Source organism: Scleropages formosus, chromosome 1 (genome assembly GCF_900964775.1).
Source record: "Scleropages formosus chromosome 1, fSclFor1.1, whole genome shotgun sequence".
Taxonomy (NCBI): Eukaryota; Metazoa; Chordata; class Actinopteri; order Osteoglossiformes; family Osteoglossidae; genus Scleropages; species Scleropages formosus.
Window position 1 is genome coordinate 22,714,833 of NC_041806.1, and position 23,052 is coordinate 22,737,884.

At 43.2% G+C, this 23,052-nt stretch overlaps 1 protein-coding gene across 1 annotated transcript in view; it reads left to right on the forward strand.

The window, feature by feature from the left end:
• The first annotated feature begins 525 nt into the window (after window positions 1-525).
• Window positions 526-23,052, forward strand: part of gucy1b2 (guanylate cyclase 1, soluble, beta 2) — a 29,959-nt gene continuing 7,432 nt past the window's right edge. The window contains exons 1-14 of the mRNA XM_029251561.1: window positions 526-570; window positions 1,025-1,098; window positions 1,712-1,806; window positions 3,231-3,391; window positions 3,655-3,754; window positions 4,036-4,232; window positions 4,501-4,612; window positions 5,466-5,569; window positions 5,764-5,980; window positions 6,331-6,651; window positions 6,989-7,137; window positions 7,490-7,636; window positions 7,848-8,002; window positions 10,256-10,443. Coding sequence (XP_029107394.1) covers window positions 526-570; window positions 1,025-1,098; window positions 1,712-1,806; window positions 3,231-3,391; window positions 3,655-3,754; window positions 4,036-4,232; window positions 4,501-4,612; window positions 5,466-5,569; window positions 5,764-5,980; window positions 6,331-6,651; window positions 6,989-7,137; window positions 7,490-7,636; window positions 7,848-8,002; window positions 10,256-10,443 — 2,065 coding nt within the window. The remainder of the gene's footprint in view (window positions 571-1,024; window positions 1,099-1,711; window positions 1,807-3,230; window positions 3,392-3,654; window positions 3,755-4,035; window positions 4,233-4,500; window positions 4,613-5,465; window positions 5,570-5,763; window positions 5,981-6,330; window positions 6,652-6,988; window positions 7,138-7,489; window positions 7,637-7,847; window positions 8,003-10,255; window positions 10,444-23,052) is intronic.

A 23,052-nucleotide genomic window follows, 5' to 3' on the forward strand; every position in this document is an offset into this window, starting at 1 on the left:
TCCAGCCGTATAGGGTGATTAATCGCTGTAAGTTGCTTACAAGAAAAAAAGTGTCCATTAAATGAATGAATGTGAATTCTTGCCTATTATTTTGCAATATTCACCACAAGGTGGCACGAGAACTCATTTCATGTCTCCTGGCAGTTACATTTGTCCTAGATGCTGAGGGTGTCAGTCAGAACTTCCTCCACACCACGACAGATCATAAAACATACTGACCCTCTGTGTGTTTTTGAATGGCAACTGCAGTTGATTTCAACGGTTTCTCCCAGACAGCGTGACTGAGGGCATTGGGTCTGGGCCTCGAGTCTCGATGAGGTCACATCCTCCAGGGACACTACATATCGCAATGTAAATTTCAAGCGTCAAATGGTATTAATCATTTTCCTTCGTTGGGATGAGTGAAGAACAGGCTGATGGGGTGGGAGAACCTCGTGTTGAGAGCTCTCGGTAGAGCGGATTGGGGAAACACACCTCGCAAAGCTTCTGTCCACAGGAGGAGAGATGAGAAGTTTCCTCCCCTGAATGGGGGAGGCTGGGCAGGTGGGCGTGGGCATGGGCGTGGAGCAGGTAAAGGGCACTGATCAGCTGGGGGCCAGTGCGCCATCACCGGTCCGGAGGGCAGTGTGAGAGAAACATACACATCTGCAAACATGGTAAGCATACCCCCCCCTTCTCCCTTCACACACGTTCAGAGTAGCATGGAAGCAACCATGTCAGGTTTTTTTTTTTTTTAAATTTTGAGTTACCAAGAATGATAAGTTCCTCTCTTTTCTAGTCTTACTGTGTTTAAGAAATAACTTGCAAATGCCGTGAGTGAAACTCAGAGGGATCTGAGGATTATTAAATAAGTACGGCGACCGTGTGTATATAACTCATTATCAGTTTTTTATTTTCATTCAATTCAATATAATTAAATTAGTGCTTATACTGTTTTCATGCATTTCTTAACGTAATCACACCTTGTTTTCTCTTCCTCTTTGGTTGTCGCGGTTTTGCACTATGTCCTGTTTTGCCTTTACAGTATGGATTCATAAATACATGCCTGAAGTCTCTTGTGATTGACAAGTTTGGTGAAGAGACATGGGACAAATTGAGGTAAGGGATGTTCTATGGACTCCCACAGTGTTTGTTATTCTAGTGCCATCCCAATTATAATTGACTGTATAATAAAAACATTTTGGTTTAAAATGAAAAATTCTGGCTCATAGAAGGATACCCATATTCCTTTGTGTTTAGAGCAATAGTGCAGTCATTTATTTTTCACTTTATATTTTAGTAAGCAAACACATACGTTTTGCCAGGCCCTGATTGTTAATGACAGTCATAATTAAGGCAAATGTAATTCTGGTTAATTCAGAAAAGTACGAAAAAAACAAAGTACGGAGCACATGACAGTATAGCGGTTCGAGCTGCCACCATCCACTTGAGGGACCCAGGCTTGAACCCTAACGCCTGTCGCAGTACCCTCGAGCAAGGTGCTTTACCATGAGTTGTTGTTTTTTTAAAAAAAAAAGGATACTAAGCTATATAAATGGGTTTCATTCTAAGTACCTCAGTGCTGTAAATTGCTTGGGAGAAAAGTGTTGATTAAATTCTAATAATGAAGCAATTTTGAAATGTTGCAAAGTCTCAAACGCGTCAAAAATGCCCTTTTAAAAACGATGAATGTTTGCAGCATAATTCCTATCGTAATTTCTCATCTCTTCAGGATGCTGGCAGGGGTACAGGACACATTCATGACCTATGAGATCTATGATGATACCCTCACTGTACGGCTAGTGCAGGAAGCCTGTAAAATGCTTGGTGAGTGGTGCCACAAGAGTCCAGCTCTACTCCGCTGTCAACAGCAAACTAGCAAAAGACAGACAGAACAATATGCCTCATGGTGAGGGAACAGAAATATACTGAGTCAAGCTGGGGGCAGAGCCCAGGTGTAGTATGGATGAGCCAGGGGCTGAGCTTGAATTGCTTCAGCAAACATGTTCAGCTTTGTGTGTGTGTGTGTGTGTATCTATAGATAAAACTGAGCACAAGCATCAGCTCAGCAAACAATTGATAGTGAATAATAATAATAATAATAATAATAATAATACTAAAAAAAAGAAGAAGAAGAAGAATTGTGGGGGTCAGCTACAGGTCCAAGGCCGTGACTTAGCAGCTCTGACAGTTCAGCTCTGGAGTCGAAAAAATTTCAAGTTACAAGCGAATATTTAGTGGTAAAGAAGGCATTGCTTTAAAACGGCACCTCTGCATACATTTTGTTTATGTGTGTGTGTTGTTTGTGGCCTGGAAGCAGCGGTGAAAACACTTGATCAAGACACAGGAGGGACTCTGAGGAAGCAGGTGCTAACAATGTCCCCAGCGATGTACCCAAATCCCCGTGACACCCCTTAAGGGAAACATTGCACTCACCCTTTGGCTACTGCCGACCCCTCCAGATGCCCAGTACCACCAGCGGGACATACACCTCGGGGACCTTCAACCTCTCCAGGGACCTGTTGCTCCATAACTGACCAATGTTTTAATTAATTTTGTAGCAGAACGTGTCCATCGGTCTATGCAATGTAGGTGCTGGACCACTCTCGGAAATTAGGTTAGGGCACCGGGGGGCCTGGTGGTTAGAGTTCCCACCTTGCATTTGAACGATCCACATTCAAACCCCTGCAAACACCCTGCAATTGTACCCTTGAACGTGGTACTCACCCTAAAAGCAGCTGAAGAACTCGGGGGGCAGCTGACTGCATATTTGTTACAGCTACTGCCTTCTGAGCCAAAGGTTGCAGGTTTGAGTCTCCAGTTGTAGCACCCTTGAGCAAGGTACTTACCCTAAATTGCTCTAGTAAAATTACCCAGCTGTATACATGGGTAAATAATTGTAACCTTACATTGTAAGTTGCCTTGGAGAAACACATCAGCTAAATCAATAAACGTAAAGCACTTCAGTAAATATTACCCTGCTATACAAATAGGTAAATGACTGCAAGTAGCTCAACGCTGAAGTTAAATTTGGAGAAAAGTGTCAGCTGAATAAATAAATGTTGATTGAAAAGTTGTATGAGTATGCATGTTTTTGTGCGTATTGTGTACACTTGTGAGAGCTGCTGTACAACATGTAATATTCATGTAGTTGCACACATGGGAAGTACTTCTGCAGCAAAGTTGGCATGGGGATATGGTGGAGACGGTATTCATGTGATTGTCCCGGCTCTACACCCACACTCATCCAGACGTGTCCTCTGAGGTGGTCCTCAAGCTGTTTGGCGAGTACTTCTTCAGCTTCTGTAAAATGTCCGGGTACGACACCATGTTGCGGACACTGGGGGGTAACTTGGTGGAGTTCATTGAGAACCTGGATGCCCTCCACAGCTACCTTGCCCTGTCCTACCAGGTAAGAAGTAAATACATTCATTTTCAGCTCCTTACGGATGGATGGATGGATGGATGGATCAGTCTCAGAACGAATAATGAAGCTTTAAATATAACTACCGTACATTTAAAAATTTAATTTGTGTACCACACATCCACAAGGCTTCAAAAGAAAAATATTCTTCAGAATATTTTTACCCCATCAAATATTGAATAATGACATTGAGTGTAGACGTACTGTGCGTAAAGCATTTCCAGTTTTGCTGCTACTAAAGTATTTTTTAGGAAATGAATGCACCTTCTTTTCGTGTGGAGAAGACAGAGGACGGGAAAATGTTACTACATTATTACTCTGACCGGAAGGGGCTCTGTCATATTGTACCAGGTGAGGAACCAGACATCAAGCCATTCGGTTCAACTCTGATGGAACCAGAACTAGTATGAGTACTACCGTAGTATCAGCTCTTGTGATCTCAGACACTGCGCAGTGTGTTGGGCTTATGGCATCACAACAATCTGTAATACCACTGTTCAAGAGAGGAGCAGACACTAGACTGGTATAGTGCTGCCAAAATAAATGTTTCATTTTTATTTTACAGCAGGAACTGCTGAGGAATTTCTCATATATTTCGTAGTTTCCATGGTGACATATTCTCCAATCTGCAGGCATTATAGAAGCAGTAGCCAAAGACTTCTTCAACAGCGAGGTGCACATGACCATTCTTGACCAGTCAGAGGAGGACGAGCGAATGGGGAAGAGGGAGCATGTGGTTTTCCTGGTTGTGGAGAAGACCAGTACCTTCAAGAAGAAAGCTCAACAGATGGGGGGCGCTAACTCTGCTGCTCAAGAGCAGGACAGAAAGGTTGGGAGTGGCCTGTTGACCACCGTGTAGCACATCAAATCACAGTATGGCCTATGCAATGCTCTTACATTACCAGGCAGAATGCGTTACCCCAGAGTATACATCTGAAGCTTTGGAGGTGTTTCTCTGAAGGATTCAGATGTTTTCCAGAAGCTCATTTCACACAGAGTGGAAAGGCTTGTTAATCAACCACAAAGCAGCCTAGTCAATCACTACTCTGCAGGGGAAAAGTCTTCAGAGAGTTTTCTTGATTTTCTGATTCTGCCAGCAACGGGATGAGACTTTCCTGAAAATGAAGACCCGGTATACCAACCTGCCGCTGTGTCCCAGGAAAAGGGCACCGTGGGAAATCGTGAGGAGCATCGTCAAATTTGGGAGAGGTCTGTCTGTTCAAAATACAGGTGGCTTTTGGAGACGGCATTGATCTGACAACTGCACCTAAAAAAGACTTGCCAGAGCACCACCAGTAGGTATCATAGTGACACAGCTGTTATGATGGCAAATTGAACTCAGTTCAGTTCATTTTTGTCAAGCGCTCTTCTCACACAGTTATACAGAGCACTGCACAAAGGATCAAAGACATAATACAAAGAAAAAGGAGCCTATACATTAAATGACTCCAATTACTATATTAGTTATTAAAGCTGAAATTGAATAACCTTTTTGTATACAGTATACTCTATCAAGTGGCTCACAAAGAGTGGGACTGCATCACCATGTAGCTCCTATGTCCTTGCACATAACAGAGGAGGAAGCATTTCATTACTTCGAAGGCCTCTGGCTTTGCAAGTCTACACTACTCTTGTCATGACAACACACTGTAAGTGGTCCTAGCTGCTACTGCTGGGGTAAATATCATTTATTTTGCAGAGCAGCTAATGGGGAAGGGCAATTTACATTTATTCAAGATACATGGGACAAGATGTTACACCCCATGCATATATTACAACTGCTGTACACAAGGACCCGGTCCAACCAACCTCACCATTAAGCCACAGAGATCAACATCCAACATTGCTAAGATACATCTCTATGACTCGAGATCAAGAAGCTTAACTTCCATCCCTAACCAACACAACCACATATCCACAGCTCTGCATACAAATGGTGAAAGTGATGTTCGGTCTTTGTCACTGCTTTCATCTTTCTGGGAAAATCCCCTCGCACCCTTTCCTTTGCTACTAAGAACGACCATTAAGAGAGAAATAGACCCATTCTCAATTTTTTCACCAGGGAGTCTGATAAATTCTTTCACCCCAAGCTACCCGCCGAAGCTGTGGATTGAGGAGCAGACGTTCTGCAACGCGTTCCCCTTCCACATCGTCTTTGACGAGAACGTAAGACGAGCACATATTGCTGTTGAACGTTGCACAGAGAGGAGCTCAGTTAGTCACAAACCTGTTGTCCCACATGTGAAGTGTGAGTTGTCGCTTAGAAATAAAAAGTATAAATAAAACCTTTCTATTGAATTTTTCATGGGTTCACACAGTATGTGTTAAAGGAATAATCCTTGGTTTACTGTGGTGCTCAGCTCAAGGTGAAGCAGACTGGGGTGAACATCCAGAAGTTTGTCCCTGGACTCCAGACTATGAACATCAGACTGGATGAGTACTTCAGCATCACTCACCCACAGGTTCCCTTCAGCATTGAGAGCATTCGAAAGTTTATCAACAGCCAGTTTGTCCTGAAGGCGCGGTGTGAGATGCTGCCGAAATCGGCCCAGCAGCAGTCCGTACTCAAGCTCCGAGGTATGTCCCTTCATCAGAACCGCACCTCTACATCTACGCCTAACCACAGATGTTCTGTGCTGTATGACTCAGCTCAGGTTCTTGGTGTTGCACTGTAGGCCCGTGTAACTGTGACAGCCGTCACCTGATGGGTGGTACTCAATCGCAGTGTGTCTGTTCCAACGTGTTGTGGAAAGTAACCATTCTCAGCAGTTAACTGTGTGAGCATCTTTAACTAATCAGGCACATTCCTTGTCCTCTAAAAGAGGCAAATGATCACGTTCAGTTAATCAGGCACCTAACCATCGTCAACCAACCAACCAACCGTTAGTCGGGTGAGCCTAACTGACATGACGAGGGTTTGATCTCAGGTCAGATGGTGTGGATGGCATCGCTGGGCTGCATGCTGTACCTGTGCTCGCCAAAGCTGCGCAGCTTGCAGGAGCTCGAGGAGCGAGGCCTGCACATCGCCGACATTGCGCAGCACGACACCACGCGTGACCTCATCCTGCTCAACCAGCAGCGGTTGGCTGAGATCGAGCTCTCCAACCAGCTGGAACGGAAGAAGGAGGAGCTGCGCATCCTCTCTCACCACCTGGAGGTGGAGAAGAAGAAGACCGAGACATTACTATATGCCATGCTGCCTCGCCACGTGGCCAACCTGCTCAAGGAGGGCAAGAAAGTGGAAGCCGGTATGTGCCCCTTGCAGGACCAAAATGACTCTGTTGTTGGTTCCTAATACCCAGTAGGGTGTGTGTACACATCTTACAGTATTACTCTATACTTATTCATAAATCAGTGCTTTTTAATAGCTAACAGGGGCTCATCAGCAGGGCCCAAACTGTACTTCGTAGCTGCAAGATTTTGCTCCTATTTCCCCTTTCCTGCGTGCTACCCATTTCCTTAAAATGTCTCCCTAATATGCTTACATATCACTATTAGGTCTATTATCATTATGTTGCAGCAAAATGTTAGTAGTCTACAATCAGTGAATAAGGCTGTTATGGACCCCCCCCCCCCCCCCTCCAGGAGAGTTTAAGGTGTGTACGATTCTGTTCAGCGACGTTGTGACCTTCACCAATATCTGCGCCGCATGTGAACCTATCCAGATAGTGAACATGCTCAACTCCATGTACTCCAAATTTGATCGGCTGACCAACATCCACGATGTGTACAAGGTGAGAGGGATAAAGAGCGAGGAGTGCAGATTTCAGAGTGGATTTCCTCCCCCTACATGGCCCATAGGAAGGGGCAGGACTTAACAGAGGAAAAAAGATGGAGCTAGGATGATAGCAACAAGCCCATGTGCAGTTTTACTGAAGAAAATGTGTTTTTACACATTCTCCTCACTGGTTCATGTCCTTAGATCTCAAAAATTACAAGAAAATGTAAACCAACATCAGATTTCCAAAGTCTGGGCTAACCTTGTGACTGAGTCTCACTGAAGGCTGAAAGATGGATTATGATTAAGGATTTAAAATGCTCTTCAGCCCAGTAAGGCACATCATCTTAAACATATTTCTGCTCCAGGTGGAAACCATTGGGGATGCCTACATGGTGGTGGGCGGGGTTCCTGTTCCAACTGAAACCCATGCAGAGCGCGTGGCAAACTTTGCCTTGGGCATGCGCATCGCTGCCAGAGAGGTGACTAATCCCATCACCGGAAAGCCAATCCAGGTAATACAGCTGGTTAAGAGTCCAGTCATGCATCGCAATGTTTGCCATTTACAAAGAAGGAGTGCCGTTTAAAGCAAAAACAAGCTCGTTCTTATAACAGTGCCAACTACCAGAACTTCATAAAATGTCAATGGAGACATTTAACTTTTAAATTGTTTAATAGCCTGAAGACAGAAATGTGGAGCAGCTATCACGCTGTTGTGTCTCCTAGATCCGGGTGGGTCTTCACACTGGTCCCATTTTGGCCGGGGTGGTTGGGGAGAAGATGCCGCGGTACTGCCTCTTTGGGGACACAGTCAACACTGCATCACGAATGGAGAGCCATGGCATCCCTGACCACATTCACCTCAGCCCCACCACACAGAGGTACCCTCAAGCACATTGCTAACACCTGCTCTTGTCACTACCTCAGCACTGATTTGAACTCTTCCATGCAATCATGGTTGCTTATTTCTGAATTAAGTACTCTGTGTACTCATCAGGGGCTCTGCAGGGAAGTGTTGAAGTCTTTGTGTTCTTTGAAATATTCTTTAAGGTGGATGAGTCAGAACTTCCAGGTGTGCTTAAAGCACAGGTATATCAGCACAGCATTCTGCCTCAAGTCCCCTTCTGGTTTACGATGTCCCGATATCAACAGTCGTGACCTTCAGGAGGAGGATAAGCTGTTACATCTGCAGGTGGCTTGATGTTCCTCGAAGTTTGAGAAGCACTGCCTCCTATGGGCAGGCTGACAAGCAAAACTTACCCTTACGTCGCTCAGATGAGGAGTTTAGCGCAACGTGGACATGGAAAGTGCTGCTATACAGGAACTGGAGCGATCCTGTGGTTGCTGGAACAGGCATCGCGCTAAAGACTAGAAGGAAGTGGAGAGCACTGGATGCAGCAGGGTATGCAGAGTCCCAGTTTCTTTTCACCTCGGTGGTGGGCACATTGGCTTCTGGAAGAACAGGTTCCATGAAGGCAATATGGCAAGTTCCAGGAGAAAGAGAGGTGCGAGCTCATACAGGAGCAGGTGCACGCAGTCATGAAGAACAGATGACTAGGATGGAAGGGATGCAACAGGGATCTTTGATGGTATAGGAACAAGCACTTGAATGTAGGACCTTGTGGGGTGAGTTTTGGAGAACAGAACTCCACTGTATTCTTGATCGAAGCAGTTTACAACATGCTGCCTAAAGCATCCAACTTGCGCAGCCATGAAAACTAACTCGGAGTCAGTTATGCCCATTATGTTTCAAAGAGAATCATTGGAACATGTAGTCAGAGCAATGAATGAGGGTCACTATCGCTGGCACCACAGTGAAAGAAGAGCACACAGTAGGACCTGTCAGTTGGTAAGGCAGGTGATAACATTTGTTGAGGAAGTTAAACAAGCAGAATGGGCATACAGTGCAGGTTCGGCGCTCCTGGTGACAGCAGTTGGTGGTTGACTTCAGTGGGTAACTAAAGTTTCCAGCTGCCCTCAGAGACACCTCTTAGGTCACACATTGTGTTGTTCTTGGAAGCTTCATCTTGTTGGAGCTTGAGTTCTTTAGAAGAGATAGAAGAGTCTAACAAAAGAAAGATGGCAAGGTATGAGGAACTTGTGGAGTAGTGCTACTGCAAAGACTGGGCTGGGGGCAAGATGTGTACTCATCAGGGACTCTGGACGGAAGTGTTGAAGGCCTACAATATGTTGGGTATCACAGGTAGCCAGAGCAAAAAACGCATGAGAGCTGTTACTGAGGCTGCGGAGAGGGTACCCAAAACACCCCATGACCCCAGTTTACATCACTTATAATCTTTCCTAGTGCCTCACAAGATGTGATATAAATTTGAGAAGAACTGGTTAGATTTTTTGAAAACTTTGATTCAATCGCTGTATTCATGTTGGCGAGTAGTTGCTTGTATGAAAAATGATTATGTAATATAGTGTCTGCATTTACAATGCCATAAAACCCATCTTCTGAGAGAGCATTTGCATCCCCACACAGACACACAAAAAAAGACTACAGATTCCCCATATACCACAATTATTTCAATATACAGGTTAATCGCAGAGACTTCAGTTCTCCACCACTACTGAACAGCTAGTGAACACTGTACTATCAGTGAAAATAAAAAAAGGTACATAATCATTGCAGATCTTCATCACCTCTTTTCTTGTGTATCAGCATGATTCTGTGTGTAGACACACAGGTGAGTGTGAGGGGCTGTGCAGCTTGAGTCTATTGTTTTATTAAGATCACACTAACACCTACAGGCTTTGACTGCGGTACTCAATCAGCAGAGATTACCTTCTACCCTTAATCCACAGTGTGGTTACTATAGGTGCTGCAAACACACAATCAATACACAACGCAAACACTCAGAGACCAGAAGTGAGCTCTAAACACTGTAGAGGTTACATTAACGTGGTTTCACACACCGTTCCGTTTGGATGTGCATTACGCCAATTTTGGTAGGTAAACACACATTTGCTTTGCTAAAAAGAGACATTTTGCAGAACAGATAACTGAAGGAAATGGAATTTTAAAAAAATGTGTAGGAAATGTAACACACATGACTTGGAAATTCATAAGTTGAGGAAGCAGTGCATGAATGTTTGCATGTTTTTATCAACTATCTTCCTAAATTTAGTGCACTTAAGGGCAAAAGCTTTGAAGTCATAGAAAGGGGAGAGATCCAAGTGAAGGGGAAAGGCATGATGACAACCTACTTCCTACTGAAGAACCTGCACCTCTCTGAGGAAGAAATAATGGGCAAGAAGACAGAGGAACTTTGCGTGTACAATGACAGCCAGCAGGAGACTCAAGAGTCCAGACCAGGTTTGAATGAACAAACAGGGTCTACTCCGCTGTTCTGTCTGGCCGGACATGTTACACATTCACGTGAAGCACCTGCCTCTCTGTCTTCGTCTTCCCGTTTGATGGACACAGGCTCAAAGAAATCCATCAGCCAGAGAAAGGAAGAAGGTTCGAGAAAGGAGAGAAGCCCAGCAGCAACGCCTTCCCTGGAGGATAATCTCACCGAGGAGGTCCTGCATTCAAGATTCTGCCAGCTGCTATAGGTTAAGCTTCAGTTCCACTTGTGAAAGCAGCTGGTTGGCAGTGGCTGTTGCGTTGCGTATACTGTCAGTAGTTGTCACTCACAGCTGGTGAAGATGGGTACATTATAGGTTTGGGCTTGTTTTAAAAATCCCAATATATTTCTGCAGTGTGTTTGTTTTTCCTCACATGCAAATGGACTTCAGTCTTATCTTTTACACTCACAATAATAAGCTCTACTTGACCGTCTCCCCTCTGCATGGCGAGATGTCACCTAAAAGAATGCTGGTGTCACAAAGATGGTGATGGGAAGTGTCAAGGTGTTGTAAGTTCACTCAGAGCGCTGATGTCAACCAGCTGACTCCCATTTTGTTGCAGAAAAAGAGTGGCTTCATATGCACCTTCTGACAGGGAGATCCTGTTGCTGGTGGACAGCTGGGCCCCGGGGACCTGCTCACAACGCTATCCTGAACACCCAGGTGGCCGGAGAGCATTTATATGGTAATCAGGCAATAAGAGCTGCTCATGTGCACCAACAGGCGTGTGTCACATGTCCACAGGTCAAGCAACAAAACCTTTTGGCAGTCAGTTGAAACACACCTTGGCTTCTTTAAGTACCTGCATGGATTTGAATATAAAAAACAAAGATTGGTGAATATGAAGCTAGAAGCAAAGATTATTCATTGGCCAGTCTTAGAAACCTGAAATGGGATATTTTCCACCGATTGTCTGCTGTTTTATTGTCTTATGTCAGCTTTTCCATTTTTATGCAAAGTTTCTGAGGTTTGCTTTTGAAAAAAAAGTTATTCAGTCTTCCATCAGTTGCACATTCAAAGGCATTCCGAATTTAAATAATAATCAACCATTTTTGTAATAAATACCTGAGCTCAAACTTTAGCCTATAAAGATGTTTACTTTAAAGATTCGTCAAGTCCTGTATTCATTTATGGCAAAAATAAAATTCTTTGTTTCTGGACCTTTTGTTTCTCAACCATTTGGATGCAACCTGCAGTGATTTCCACATCTGAAATGCACATTTAGTGCAGATACTTACACCGATGGTAATTTCCGTTGTGAGGTGACCAAATACATACCAGTTGATGCAGGTAGATGAGTTTTATGCATTAGCTAATCCAGCAGGCAAAGTAAAATGATATTTGGATAAATAAAAAGTTTAACGTTAGAAAAGCACTTTTTAGGGTATTTATATTATCTATTTATTTTACTTGGACATCATTAAAAAAAACTTAAGCATGCACATGTATATTTGACAATTGTGTTTAACAATGTTTTAGTTTTTGTAGCAATTGTGATTATATACTACTTACGCCTTGTGTTTTTTTTTCCTTTTGTCCTTACGATTTATGTCATAGGCTGCTGAGAGGATTCACAGAGTAAGAATTTCATTGTATGGTGTAATGAACTGTTTACTGTACACATGAAAAATTATTGAATCTTTCAACAGCATCTTTGTGAATAAATAAACGACAATCCTTTAAATCCAATTTGTAACTCTGTACTGAACTGGTAGGACGAACAAAATTACATTTCTTCGTAAAGAACATATTTTTCACAGCTGATCATTGCAAGTCTTCTTGAACAGAACAAAACCATATACACCTCGGTATAAATAACCTCATGGGAATTTGTTGAATGCAAAATCCGCAGGTACGTTCTGCGCTTGGAGGAAATAGTGCACTGCTGCCACCTACTGCTCAGTGTTTGTATGACACCCGGGACAAATAGCTGCACATTCATACGAAATTAAAACTAAATTAAAGCTCAAGAAAACTTGCGAACAGTTCCGGCGGTTAAACAACTTTGGTAGAGAATCGAAAGTCCCATGAACAGGTTTCCTGTGGTACTTAAACTTATTTATTTACTGTTCCTTAGTCTCTGTCATTATTTAACACGGAGACCAAGGGACACTGATTAATAAACTCTAATGTTAAGTTGATCCGATGAGGAAAAATCACGGCATGTTCTATTAAAGCTTACACCAGCTCTAGAACTGCGCGATTTTCCACTCGTTTTAAATCATGAATAACCTTACAAAGACCAAGAAAAGAATAAGTTTCCCAAGATTCTGAATTAAGTAATTCGAACTTTTGTATAGTATTCATTAAAATTCCATATAAAATGATACAATAAGCACGTGCTTTGTGCTGCAATTCTATTTTGAAATGCTTTTCTAACATGATAGATTATTTTAAAGTTCATTACATGCGAGAAATTGTCTTTTTTGGGCAGTTCAAGGCTGATTATCACTCCTGCCACCCTAACTTAACGAGAACATAAACCTTCACTAAGGCTTTTAATATTGTCTTTATCGGTGATGCATTAATAAGAAGCATACAGCCGTCTGGACTGAATTGCTACTTTCGAACAAGCAATTTGTACTCCAATAAACTCATAAATAAAACCTGTTATGCAGGGCGCACATTTTAATGCGTATCTTCGACTTCTTTTTGAATTGCGTTTGCTTCGCAAAATAATTATTAAAGCAACTTCAGGAGTATGGTATATGGACTCATAAAATCAATATTTAACTTCTTTCACTTTAAAATTTAATACTTTAAAAAGAACACAGAGACACGCGCGGTGATTAATTTCAGACTTTTTTTCCGTTCATCTTAATTATTATGTCTTATTTCATGAAGCAGCTGAGCATTACTGTAAAGTCAAACCGATTGCCTGATAACTGACATCTAAAAGTTTTTAATAAACTTTGTTTATACACCCAATCTGTTTTTAGAGTGATTGTATACTATATATACTATAAAAAATATATGCACGATATATAGTGTAACATGACACGGGTGTTCCAAAAGCCCACCTTAAAGATCGATTAAATTCTTAATTTACGCGGAAAGGACTAATTGTAGTCCCTCTGAACTTTGAACCTATTTAGTAGTTATGTTAGTAAACTTCCACAGTAGCTGCTGCACTCGAAAGGCACGTCGTGTGTGCTGGTTTCTGAGAAATTTACTATGTCGTCACACACGCGATGAGTAAAAACGGTGTGCACTCGCCGTCCACGCGCTACATTTGAAGTAAATGCGTTCGGCCGCTTTCTAGGACTGAGAACACTTGTTTCCGTGGCTGATCTTTCGGCGCTCCTTTCCAGAGTAACTGCCGCAGGTGCGTCGGTGCGATTCCGCGGGGAAGAAGAAGGAATGGCGCTCGGTGTGTTCGGCGAATCAGCGCTACCGAGCGCTCGACCTCCCCCTCCTCCCGCCGTTGCGCGCGCAAATCGTCCGCGAGCCGCGGCGCTTTCCCCCTGAGCAGCGCTTGTGTGTGTGTAGCTGCGCGTGCCGTTTTTACGTTTATTTTTTAACCGGGTCCCCCCCAAATGGACCGTTCCGTGTCGTCATTTTATTTAAACTTTGACCGTTTCAGAGCCTCGGTGGTTTCAAAAAGTGACCGTTAACTGGTGGAAAAGTTGCGCAATCAAACGCGAGTAAAGCAGTAATGTTTCAGGCTTTAATTTTAGTACGCTATAAGGAGCTTTCCTATCAGTTTCTGAGTAACTGAGTTAAAAGACGTGACACTATACGAGGGTAAGCCTTTTTAAAAAAAAAAAAAAAAAAAACAGGTTACTGCTAGTACCTTCTGACTTACCCTCCTATTTTCATGATATAATAACAACATCTTGCATATTTAGTTTTCCAGATACTGGACAGATTTAGCAAAATAGAAAAATCTGTCCCATTAGGAAGACACACTGTGATAAATATGAATAAATGTAACGAAGCTGAGGGGGTGTGGTGGCGCAGTGGGTTGGTCCTGGTCCTGCTCTTCGGTGGGTGTGGGGTTCGAGTCCCGCTTGGGGTGCCTTGTGACGGACTGGCGTCCCGTCCTGGGTGTGTCCCCTCCCTCTCTGGCCTTACGCCCTGTGTTACCGGGTTGGCTCCGGTTCCCTGCAACCCCGTATGGGACAAGCGGTTCTGAAAATGTGTGTGTGACGAAGCTGCCGATTTTGTAACTCCATGGATTTATCGTCAAAATACGGAAAGCTGACTGTCAAAAGTGTGGGATAAAAAGGTAATGTCACATTGCATCGCTACGCAATCCGACTTCGCCATCAGAACGAACATCGTTTCTGGAAAATTCACCCGGCTGCGAATCATGTCGGCGAATTATTATTGCCCCTTGAGTTTGGGCTCGTGACGCTCGTCACGTTTCTGTTTCGCTGCTCGCGCTTGCACGTCCCGTCCGTTACATTCGCACGCGACTGCGGGTTCACTTCACGAGCCGGTGACGGGAAGCCGAAGCCCCGGTCCGGTGTAGCAGCAGTGAGCTGCAGAAATGCTCGCGGTCGTACCGAGTGCGTTTACTCGTGAACGCTGAGGCGACGCCGTCGGTGTGTCGTGCCTCCTCGTGGCCGCTCCGTTACCCACGTGACCTGAGGGGCCCCAGGTTCCACGGTCAACGGCGCGGTAGTCGACGGTTGAGCTGCAGCTCTTGTATTTTCGACACTTTTTTTCAACTTGTATATGTTTTGACTTCTCCGCAAGAACTAAAAACATTAATGCGTGGACCTGCATGTAAATTGTACACGATCCAGATATTTAAAATCCGATCAAATGGTGTCTCAGATTGAGACAGTACTACTATACCTGAACAGGTTTCAGATTTAATCGCGGTTTACCTCATATTCTTTCGTTACACTTTGACTTTTGATATCTAAGGAAACAAATGGTTCTTGAAGGTTTTTACGTGTCTGGACCTGTATGACCAGGTTAACTTTTAGTTGTATTTAACAAAAAGTGATGAAACTCAGGTTTATTACATTTTTTTAGGCATTATTGCCTGTTGGTGTAAATTGATTTTCTGGAGGTCCTTGGTTTAGTTGGGCCTGTCAGTTGCACTTTAGTAAATTTACTGTAAAATATAGAAAAGGCAGCATAAAACTTTGTAGTTATTATTGTTAAATGAAATCTACACATCGCTGGTGTTTTAGAAAATATGCATTACTGTACATTACAGAGGCGTAATTATGACCGCAGTGTTTAATTGCTAATCCACGCGCCAACATTATATTCGGTTTAGGTGACGTATATAGCCTCGTGACCACGAGTATCGGAGGTCGCAAGTTCAGGCTTCAGGTCAAGTTACACATTATCTTTCATTTACGTCTAAAATCTGTTAAAAAGTTAATATTTACGAAATATGCGATAAGGGGCGTTTGCAATAGACAAATTGTCCCGTTTCTTTTTTTTTTCTTTTAAAACGGCTACCATGGTTGTTCCAGCGCGTTGTGTTCATCCGTCCTTTTTAGAGACTGATTTCGAGTTTTAATTTGGGTATCAGTCGAAGAATGGGTTCTGCTGCGCGCGGAGGTCGCTGGGGGGCGCCAAAGAGCTGCGTATGTTTGGTGGTAGCGCTCCGTGTTCGAATTGAATAGAAAAGTGGCGGGAAAAGGCAGCCAACTATTCAAAGTATTGTGGGAGTTGGTGAACAACACAAATAGTCGTTTGTTTCCTCTGTTACCATAGTTTTTCTCCCTGGGAAAATGAAATGATGCAATATGCTATGATAAATATAATCAGTGGTTTCAACTTCTCAGGTACTGTGGGGCCAAAGACACAGTATTAGCAGTTGCAGTCAGTGGAGTGTATATAAATTTTGTGGAGGGCAAATTATGCTCACTTGTACACTTTTCATCCCCTTTCAGTCTTTGGTACACCTCTAATAAAATCTGTCAGAGACATCATGTGAGTGAAAGAGGGAGGGTGTTCCACTGATGTATGGATGAGTGACCCATTGTAAGTAGTGTATCTAACAGTGTAAATGACCTTGGTGAATAAGGTGTGTGGGCTGATAACACTACATAGAGTTCATTGGAAGTCACTTTGGAGAAAAGCATCAGCTAAATAAATATAAATGTAAACATTGTCAATATCATGGGCTTACTGAGTTGTGTACTAAGTCATTGGAATGTTTCAGTGTATTTTTTTGGGGCCGGTGGGTATAACTGAAAGATCTGTTTTCATTTATCATTTACCTTAGAGCCACGTTAATGTGAAATTCACTGTGGTTTTGGGATCTGTAGTCCACCTAAACTGCAGTAATGTGTAATCTGTTAGTATTTAAGTGTAGGTCGGAGATTATCTGGCTGTGGTTTTTGTCAGTCCTGGTCAAACTATTTGCATGTCTACATATGATATGGGCCAGACATGATGTAATTCTGACATTTTTTTGTAATTCCCATGGGGGGTTGTAAGTGCCAGATAAGTGACCAATGAGCCTTTAGAGACTCATGAATGGCCAGTAGTCTTGGAGGAAATGTCTAGTGGGGGGTTCATGTTGAGGTATCTCTACAATTAAAGGAAAAGTGTAAAGCTTTTTTTCACAGAGAGAAAAAAACATGTCATACATTTAAATTTACATTTATTCTTTTAGCAGATGCTCTTTTCCAAAGCAACCTTCAGTTCAAAATAAAATATCTTTTGCAGCAGAGAAATAGCTTAAAATACTGACACAACTATCAAAGGACAGTTTGTCTGATATTGCCATTTTTGGTTGGTAAATATTATTCAAGTAGCTGCCTATAAAACTAGGAGTCAGATAGGAGAAGCAAAGGTGATCATGACAGATGGTGTGATGCAAATTTATGTACACCACCTACAACTCAACCTCTCCAAAACTGAGATCCTACACCTCCCAGCTGGCCTGTCTTCCTGTCATGATATCTCGATAAAACTGGACAACTCGCTGATTTTTTTTTTTTTTTTCTTCTTTTTCCCCTCCTCCCTACCTTCTCGGCTAAGAGTCTAGTAGTGATGATTGACTCAAGTCTGTCTTTCTCTCAGCACATCAAAGCCACAACCTGGACCTGCAGACACTTCCTACATAACATAGGCGGGATTCGTCCTTACCTCACAACAGACTCTGCCCAACTACTTGTTCAGGCCATGTTGACATCCCGTCTGGACTGCTGCGACTATCTCCTGTCTGGCCTTCCTGCTGCTGTCATCAAACCTCTACGGCTGATACAGAACGCTGTTGCTCAAGTTGTTTGATTTGCCGAAGCGTTCCCATGTATCTCCTCTACTCGTTTCTCTGCACTGGCTTCTGGGTCAAATTTAAGACCCTGGTTATGGTCTACAAATGCATATATAGAACTGCTCCCAGCTATCTACAGGACATGAACATCCCCTATACCTCATCCAGGCTGCTTCACTCTTCCACGTATGCCGCTTGCTAATTCCATGCATGAAAGGTAAGGTGCGGAGGTTCTTGGTTCTGGTTCCGTTGTGGTGGAATAACCTCCCCCCCTCACTCAGAACTGCTGAGTCTCTGTCCTCATTTGAAAAGGGTCTTAAAACTCGCCTCTTCCAGACTCACTTCACCCATGATCTCTTAAGTTCATGTAAGGTGTAAATATTCATGCACTATAACTTTAAGATCTTGCCCAGATAAACCTTGACAAAGCTAGTCCTGTAATGTAATGTAAATGTTTATATATATCTTAAAAAAAAAAAAACTAGGAAGGTGATTTGGAATTGTAGATGCTTGGATAAAGTTTTATGCAACTACTCATGTGATGAACATTGATTTATATGTTGGAAAGAAACTAACGACTTAAGAATCATGCATCTGCATCTAAGTCTCTCTTTCTGCTAATGTAATGAACACATTGTATTTTCTATCAGATGTACGTCACCTTGAAGAAAAGCGTCTGCTAAATAAATAAATGCAAATGCAGTTGTTAGATTAAGAGAGAAAGAGATATTTTGAGACCTTTCTTGAATGCTTGAAAGGTTTCAGAAATTCTAAGAGAGAGAGAGAACTCTTTCCTCCAAAACTGCGAACCGAAAAACTTTTCATTTCAGACTTCTTGTAAGGAAGATTACCAAGCAGCCAGCAGTAGAAGACTGCATCCTCTCTTTCTGGGGTGTAGGATCTGATCAGATGTCATAGGTATCGGAATGCTTGTCCTTTGGTCTTGTAGGCCATAACCAGAGAGTTAAAATTTATATGGGCAGTTACAGGAAGCCACAGGGGAGGAGGTTTGGAGAGTCAAACACAATTTGTAGTGTAACATTCTGAATTAACTAGAGAGGCTTGATGGCAGAGACTGGAACATCAGTAAGGAGGGAGTTTCAGTAGTGCAGGAGGGATAGCACAATGGCCTAGACCAGGAGCTACGTAGAGTGTTGCGAGACATGGCCAGATCCTGCAAATGTTATAGAGGAGGTATGTGCAGGATCAGTTTTTGGCTTTAATGTTCAATGATCCAACCAGAATGACTAATAAATAAGAAAAAAAAAAATAATCACCCAGGCAACTGAGCTGAATCGCACACGTTTAGATGCAAATCTCGTCAGTTTTGATACTTTTTTTGTTGAACCCCATTCTGACTCATGCTATCCTTTCTATTTGAGAGTAACATCTGGCTGGATGAAGTATGCGTCATCTAGTCTTAGCACTGTGGCTGTTACAGAAGGCAGGGTCTCTGTTAGAAAAGCTGATTGATACACAACTGGTAACGTTCATAGGTGTGCACAACTTTTGAACATCCTGTGCTTGCATTATTCAGTCGGATGAGTTGCTGTCCAAAGTCACGGTTTCCACAAATTATGAATTGTACATGCTGTGAATGCCTCCTGATGAATATTTTGCTCTTTGATGTGCTCAGTGCCCTAATTTGACTAATGTGGCCACTGCAGGGCAATCAGTCTTATATCTCCTCAAAGAACACTTAATTTTAGCCAGTGTGATACCTAGAATACCTTAGTCTTACTTAATGGCGATCCTGGCTGAAGATGATGTCATTGCTAAAGGGGGTAGTGGGAAATTCTGCTAAAAGAATTCTGGCTGGGATCATGTTTTAGGTGAGTAATGGAATCTTAGTGAGTCTGCTGTTGGTCACCTCCCCCCCCATGTTCACTTGAATGACTGAACCTGCCTATCCTGGTGTCCTTGAATGACCTAGGACAGTGCCAGACGTCTCATCCCACAGGCAATTGTTTCATTGTGTCTCACTTCCTGTGACCCATAAGTCGGGTCCCATTCTCAAGCACAGGAGTCCATGGCCCTCCCCGGGACTCGGTCCCGTTCCAGATGTCGGACTCCATGAGCGAGAAGGAGGTCATGTGATGACACGATGGCGTGGGCGGACTGGAACCAGTATGAGTGTGATAAATAAGACCTGCCCAACAGAACTGGGAGATTTCCTGTGGGAGTGAGGGGACAGAAGCAAGCCAGACTTTATCTGCATTTTCTCACAATGCCTTGGTGTGATGTATTCATCATTAGGAAATTTGTAGGTGTCTTAGTCTCTTAAGGTTGCAGTACACAGTCGTTCTGTGGTAGGACAGCCACTTAGATTCATAGCTTTGAATTGTTTTTGTTGTTGTTGTTATAATTCAAATTGCGTAGCTAGCACTTTTATCCCAAGCTACTTAAAGTATTTTACTCTTTTACATTGTAGTGACAGAGTACTTGAGTTCACCAGACTGTGGTGAACTCAAGTGCAGAGTTTAATTGTAGTGTTAACAGTGAGGCCATAAACAAAAGGCAAAATAGCACAGGGAACGTGGCAGTTGCAGGACAGACAACAGTGAGACTGACTTTAGTCAATGACTGAAATAAGTTGCTACAAAAATCTGCAAGGTGTGTGTGGAGGACGTGTGTTCTTGGGGATACACCTCGCAGGGTTCATTACATCTACAGCTGGATATTTTAACTGGAGGAATTTTGGGTAAGAACCCTGGTCAAGGGAACTGTAGCAGTAGCAAAAAAAAAAAAAGGCTTGAACCTGCAACCAGAAAATAAGATCACCTAAAAGTTTCACATATGCGATGGTAAATTTGTGAGATAGGATAGTTCAAATTTATTAAATTTATCTTTGAACTGTGTAAACCAGGGGTGTTCAACATGTGGCCCGAGGGCTACATGCAGCCCACAAGAGCATTTGTAAAATTATTAATATACACTATACCCACCATAAATACTATACATTCTGTTGAATGACTTAATAGTTACATCTACACACAAACTTGAACACACACCGCACCTAAGAAAAATACAGAAAAATTCAATAAAATAATTTATATCGCTATATCGCTAACTGTGAATTTTACATGAATGGCCCTTGGCCAAAAAAGGTTGGTCACACTTTTGCTCTCCCTGTTAGAGGAGACAACAGGTCTGATGTAGTGGCTTCAGTTTTTAATGCATCGATGTAAATTTCCAGTCCAGGTGGGCTTAATTGTACTCTTGGGCTCTGTTGGATTTGCACATTTGTGTTAAGTTGTAAGATTCTGGGTTGTGTTGGTTTGTGTTACAGTTCCCCTGCTACACCTTATTGGGTCTGTGACTGCTGAAGTGGAGAATTAAAAAGCTGTGAAGAAATCATGTCTGTTTACCTGTTATACCACATGTAAGTATAACAGTGTAAGGAACAGTTTTTAGTTTCGAGCACTTTGTTTGTCTGCTAATTGCTGCTGTTTGGTGTCTTCCTACATCTGCGGTTGTTATTCTTTCTTCATTGCTTTTCTCCATCATTGTTATTCACAGTGGTGACACAGACTGAGTAACAGCCAACATACTCCGTGTGTGTGTGTGTCTGTGGGTGTGGGTGTGTGCTTTGGTCAAAGAGGACTCGACGGGTCAAAGTGACTGCTGATCTGCTGTCAGTAAGTGGGTTTGAAGAAGTGCAGGTGTGCATTAAGTTTCATACACCTCAGACATTGATTCACATTTTTTTTTTTTTTTTTTAAAGTCCTCCCTTGTGGAGGATTTAACAAGGAGGGAGCCAGCAACTATAGCTCTGTGTTTTTTTAGCGTTAGCGCAATGTCAGATCACTGTCCAGCAGCCCGTCCCGGTACGGTATGCTGCTCTCAGAGGCACGAGCTCAGACGCCAAACACCACACCTGCGGTGGGGGGTGCTTCCCGTTGATTCTGGCATGCCGTGGGACAACAGGCGAATCTGGGCTTGAACCAACGTCACTCAAATGGCTGTGTGTAGTTTGGGTCCCACCATAGCTTTCAGGGAAATGTCCTGGGAGTTGGGCCTGTGAACTGCAGACATGAAGAAGTGTGAGCAAGAGGGAGGAGGTGGTAGGAGCACAGGGAGTTCTCAATGTAAGTGCTGCTTGGACATTCATGGAATTCACTGCTTCCAACTGCTTGTCCCAGCCGTGTTAAAACCGTCACTACACCACAGGGCCTGAGAGTCATAAAGGGTGTGGTTTCGCACCACACAGCAAAACCACAGGGCTGTCCAAAACAACAGCACCCTGACATGTGAGCAGCCTTTTCAGTGTTTCCCTGAATGTGCCGTAAAAGCGGAGGGCTCAGGCAGCTCCCCTGCTTGGACACGCCGTGAGGGTGACATCATGCTTCAGATGTTGCGGTCACCTTGTGGTCACTGTAGTGGCACGCACAAAGCAAGCAGTGGTGGCCATTCAGGAACAGTCTTCCCACTCCTAAACTGATGGGCTGCACCAGTTCTTCGTAATCCCACACAGTTTAAGGGGAAACACTCGGTCTCCTTGTCCATTTAAGGGCCAGAAAGCAGAGATTCTAATTAACCCACTTTAAACGGATTTGTGTGTTTTCTGCATCATGTTTGCATCCATTTTCTTAAGATGGATGACTGTGATGGAGCACAACATCTGCACCTGCAGTGGGCTGGGAAATTGGGGAATGAGTCAGATATCTGGTACAGCTTCACAGCAGTGAGCTATAGAGAATCTTGGGTAATTCAGTCCAGCACTTCTTCTGAATGTCAGTAATGATGGATCAGAAGGGGACCTGCAAAAGTGTTTTAGTTATTTATGCGTGTGTGTTTCTGCTGAAGTCCAGTGCCCTGTACCTTCTAATCTCTTCGGTGGAATTGTCCTTGGATCTTTTTCTCACTATTGTTTTATTTAGCACATGTCCCTTCCCATTATGTAAATAAGATGCAATTGTAGGGATCCCTTACTAGATTGTGGCTCACTGAAACAACTGCTGGAAGTAGAATTTATTGATTCTGACTGCACGGCCACATTACATATGAAAGAATTTTTTTCATTCAGTAACGAAATATCTACAGCCCTTCCAGTTTAACAATTTGTTGTCCATTAAATAATAAAGAAAACAAATTGGGACCCAGTCATCCAAGTAGTATTCCTCTCTAGGAAGACGTTCTGTCTTTTTTTCTGTTTTCTTCCTCTGCTGAGCACCAGGGGACAAAATCTTTTGAAAGTTCTGGCGATTTTACTCCTCTGCTGCTGGGAGTGTGAGTTATTGCTGCTGATGTGCAGCAGTTTTTCCTGGGAAAGAGGGGGCATGTGGATCACTGGGAAATCCAGAAGGACCAGCATCCCCTGTATAACTGGGGCCGGGCTGCTGAGGCTGTAATCAAGGGTTGCTTAGCCCCCTTCATCCCCCA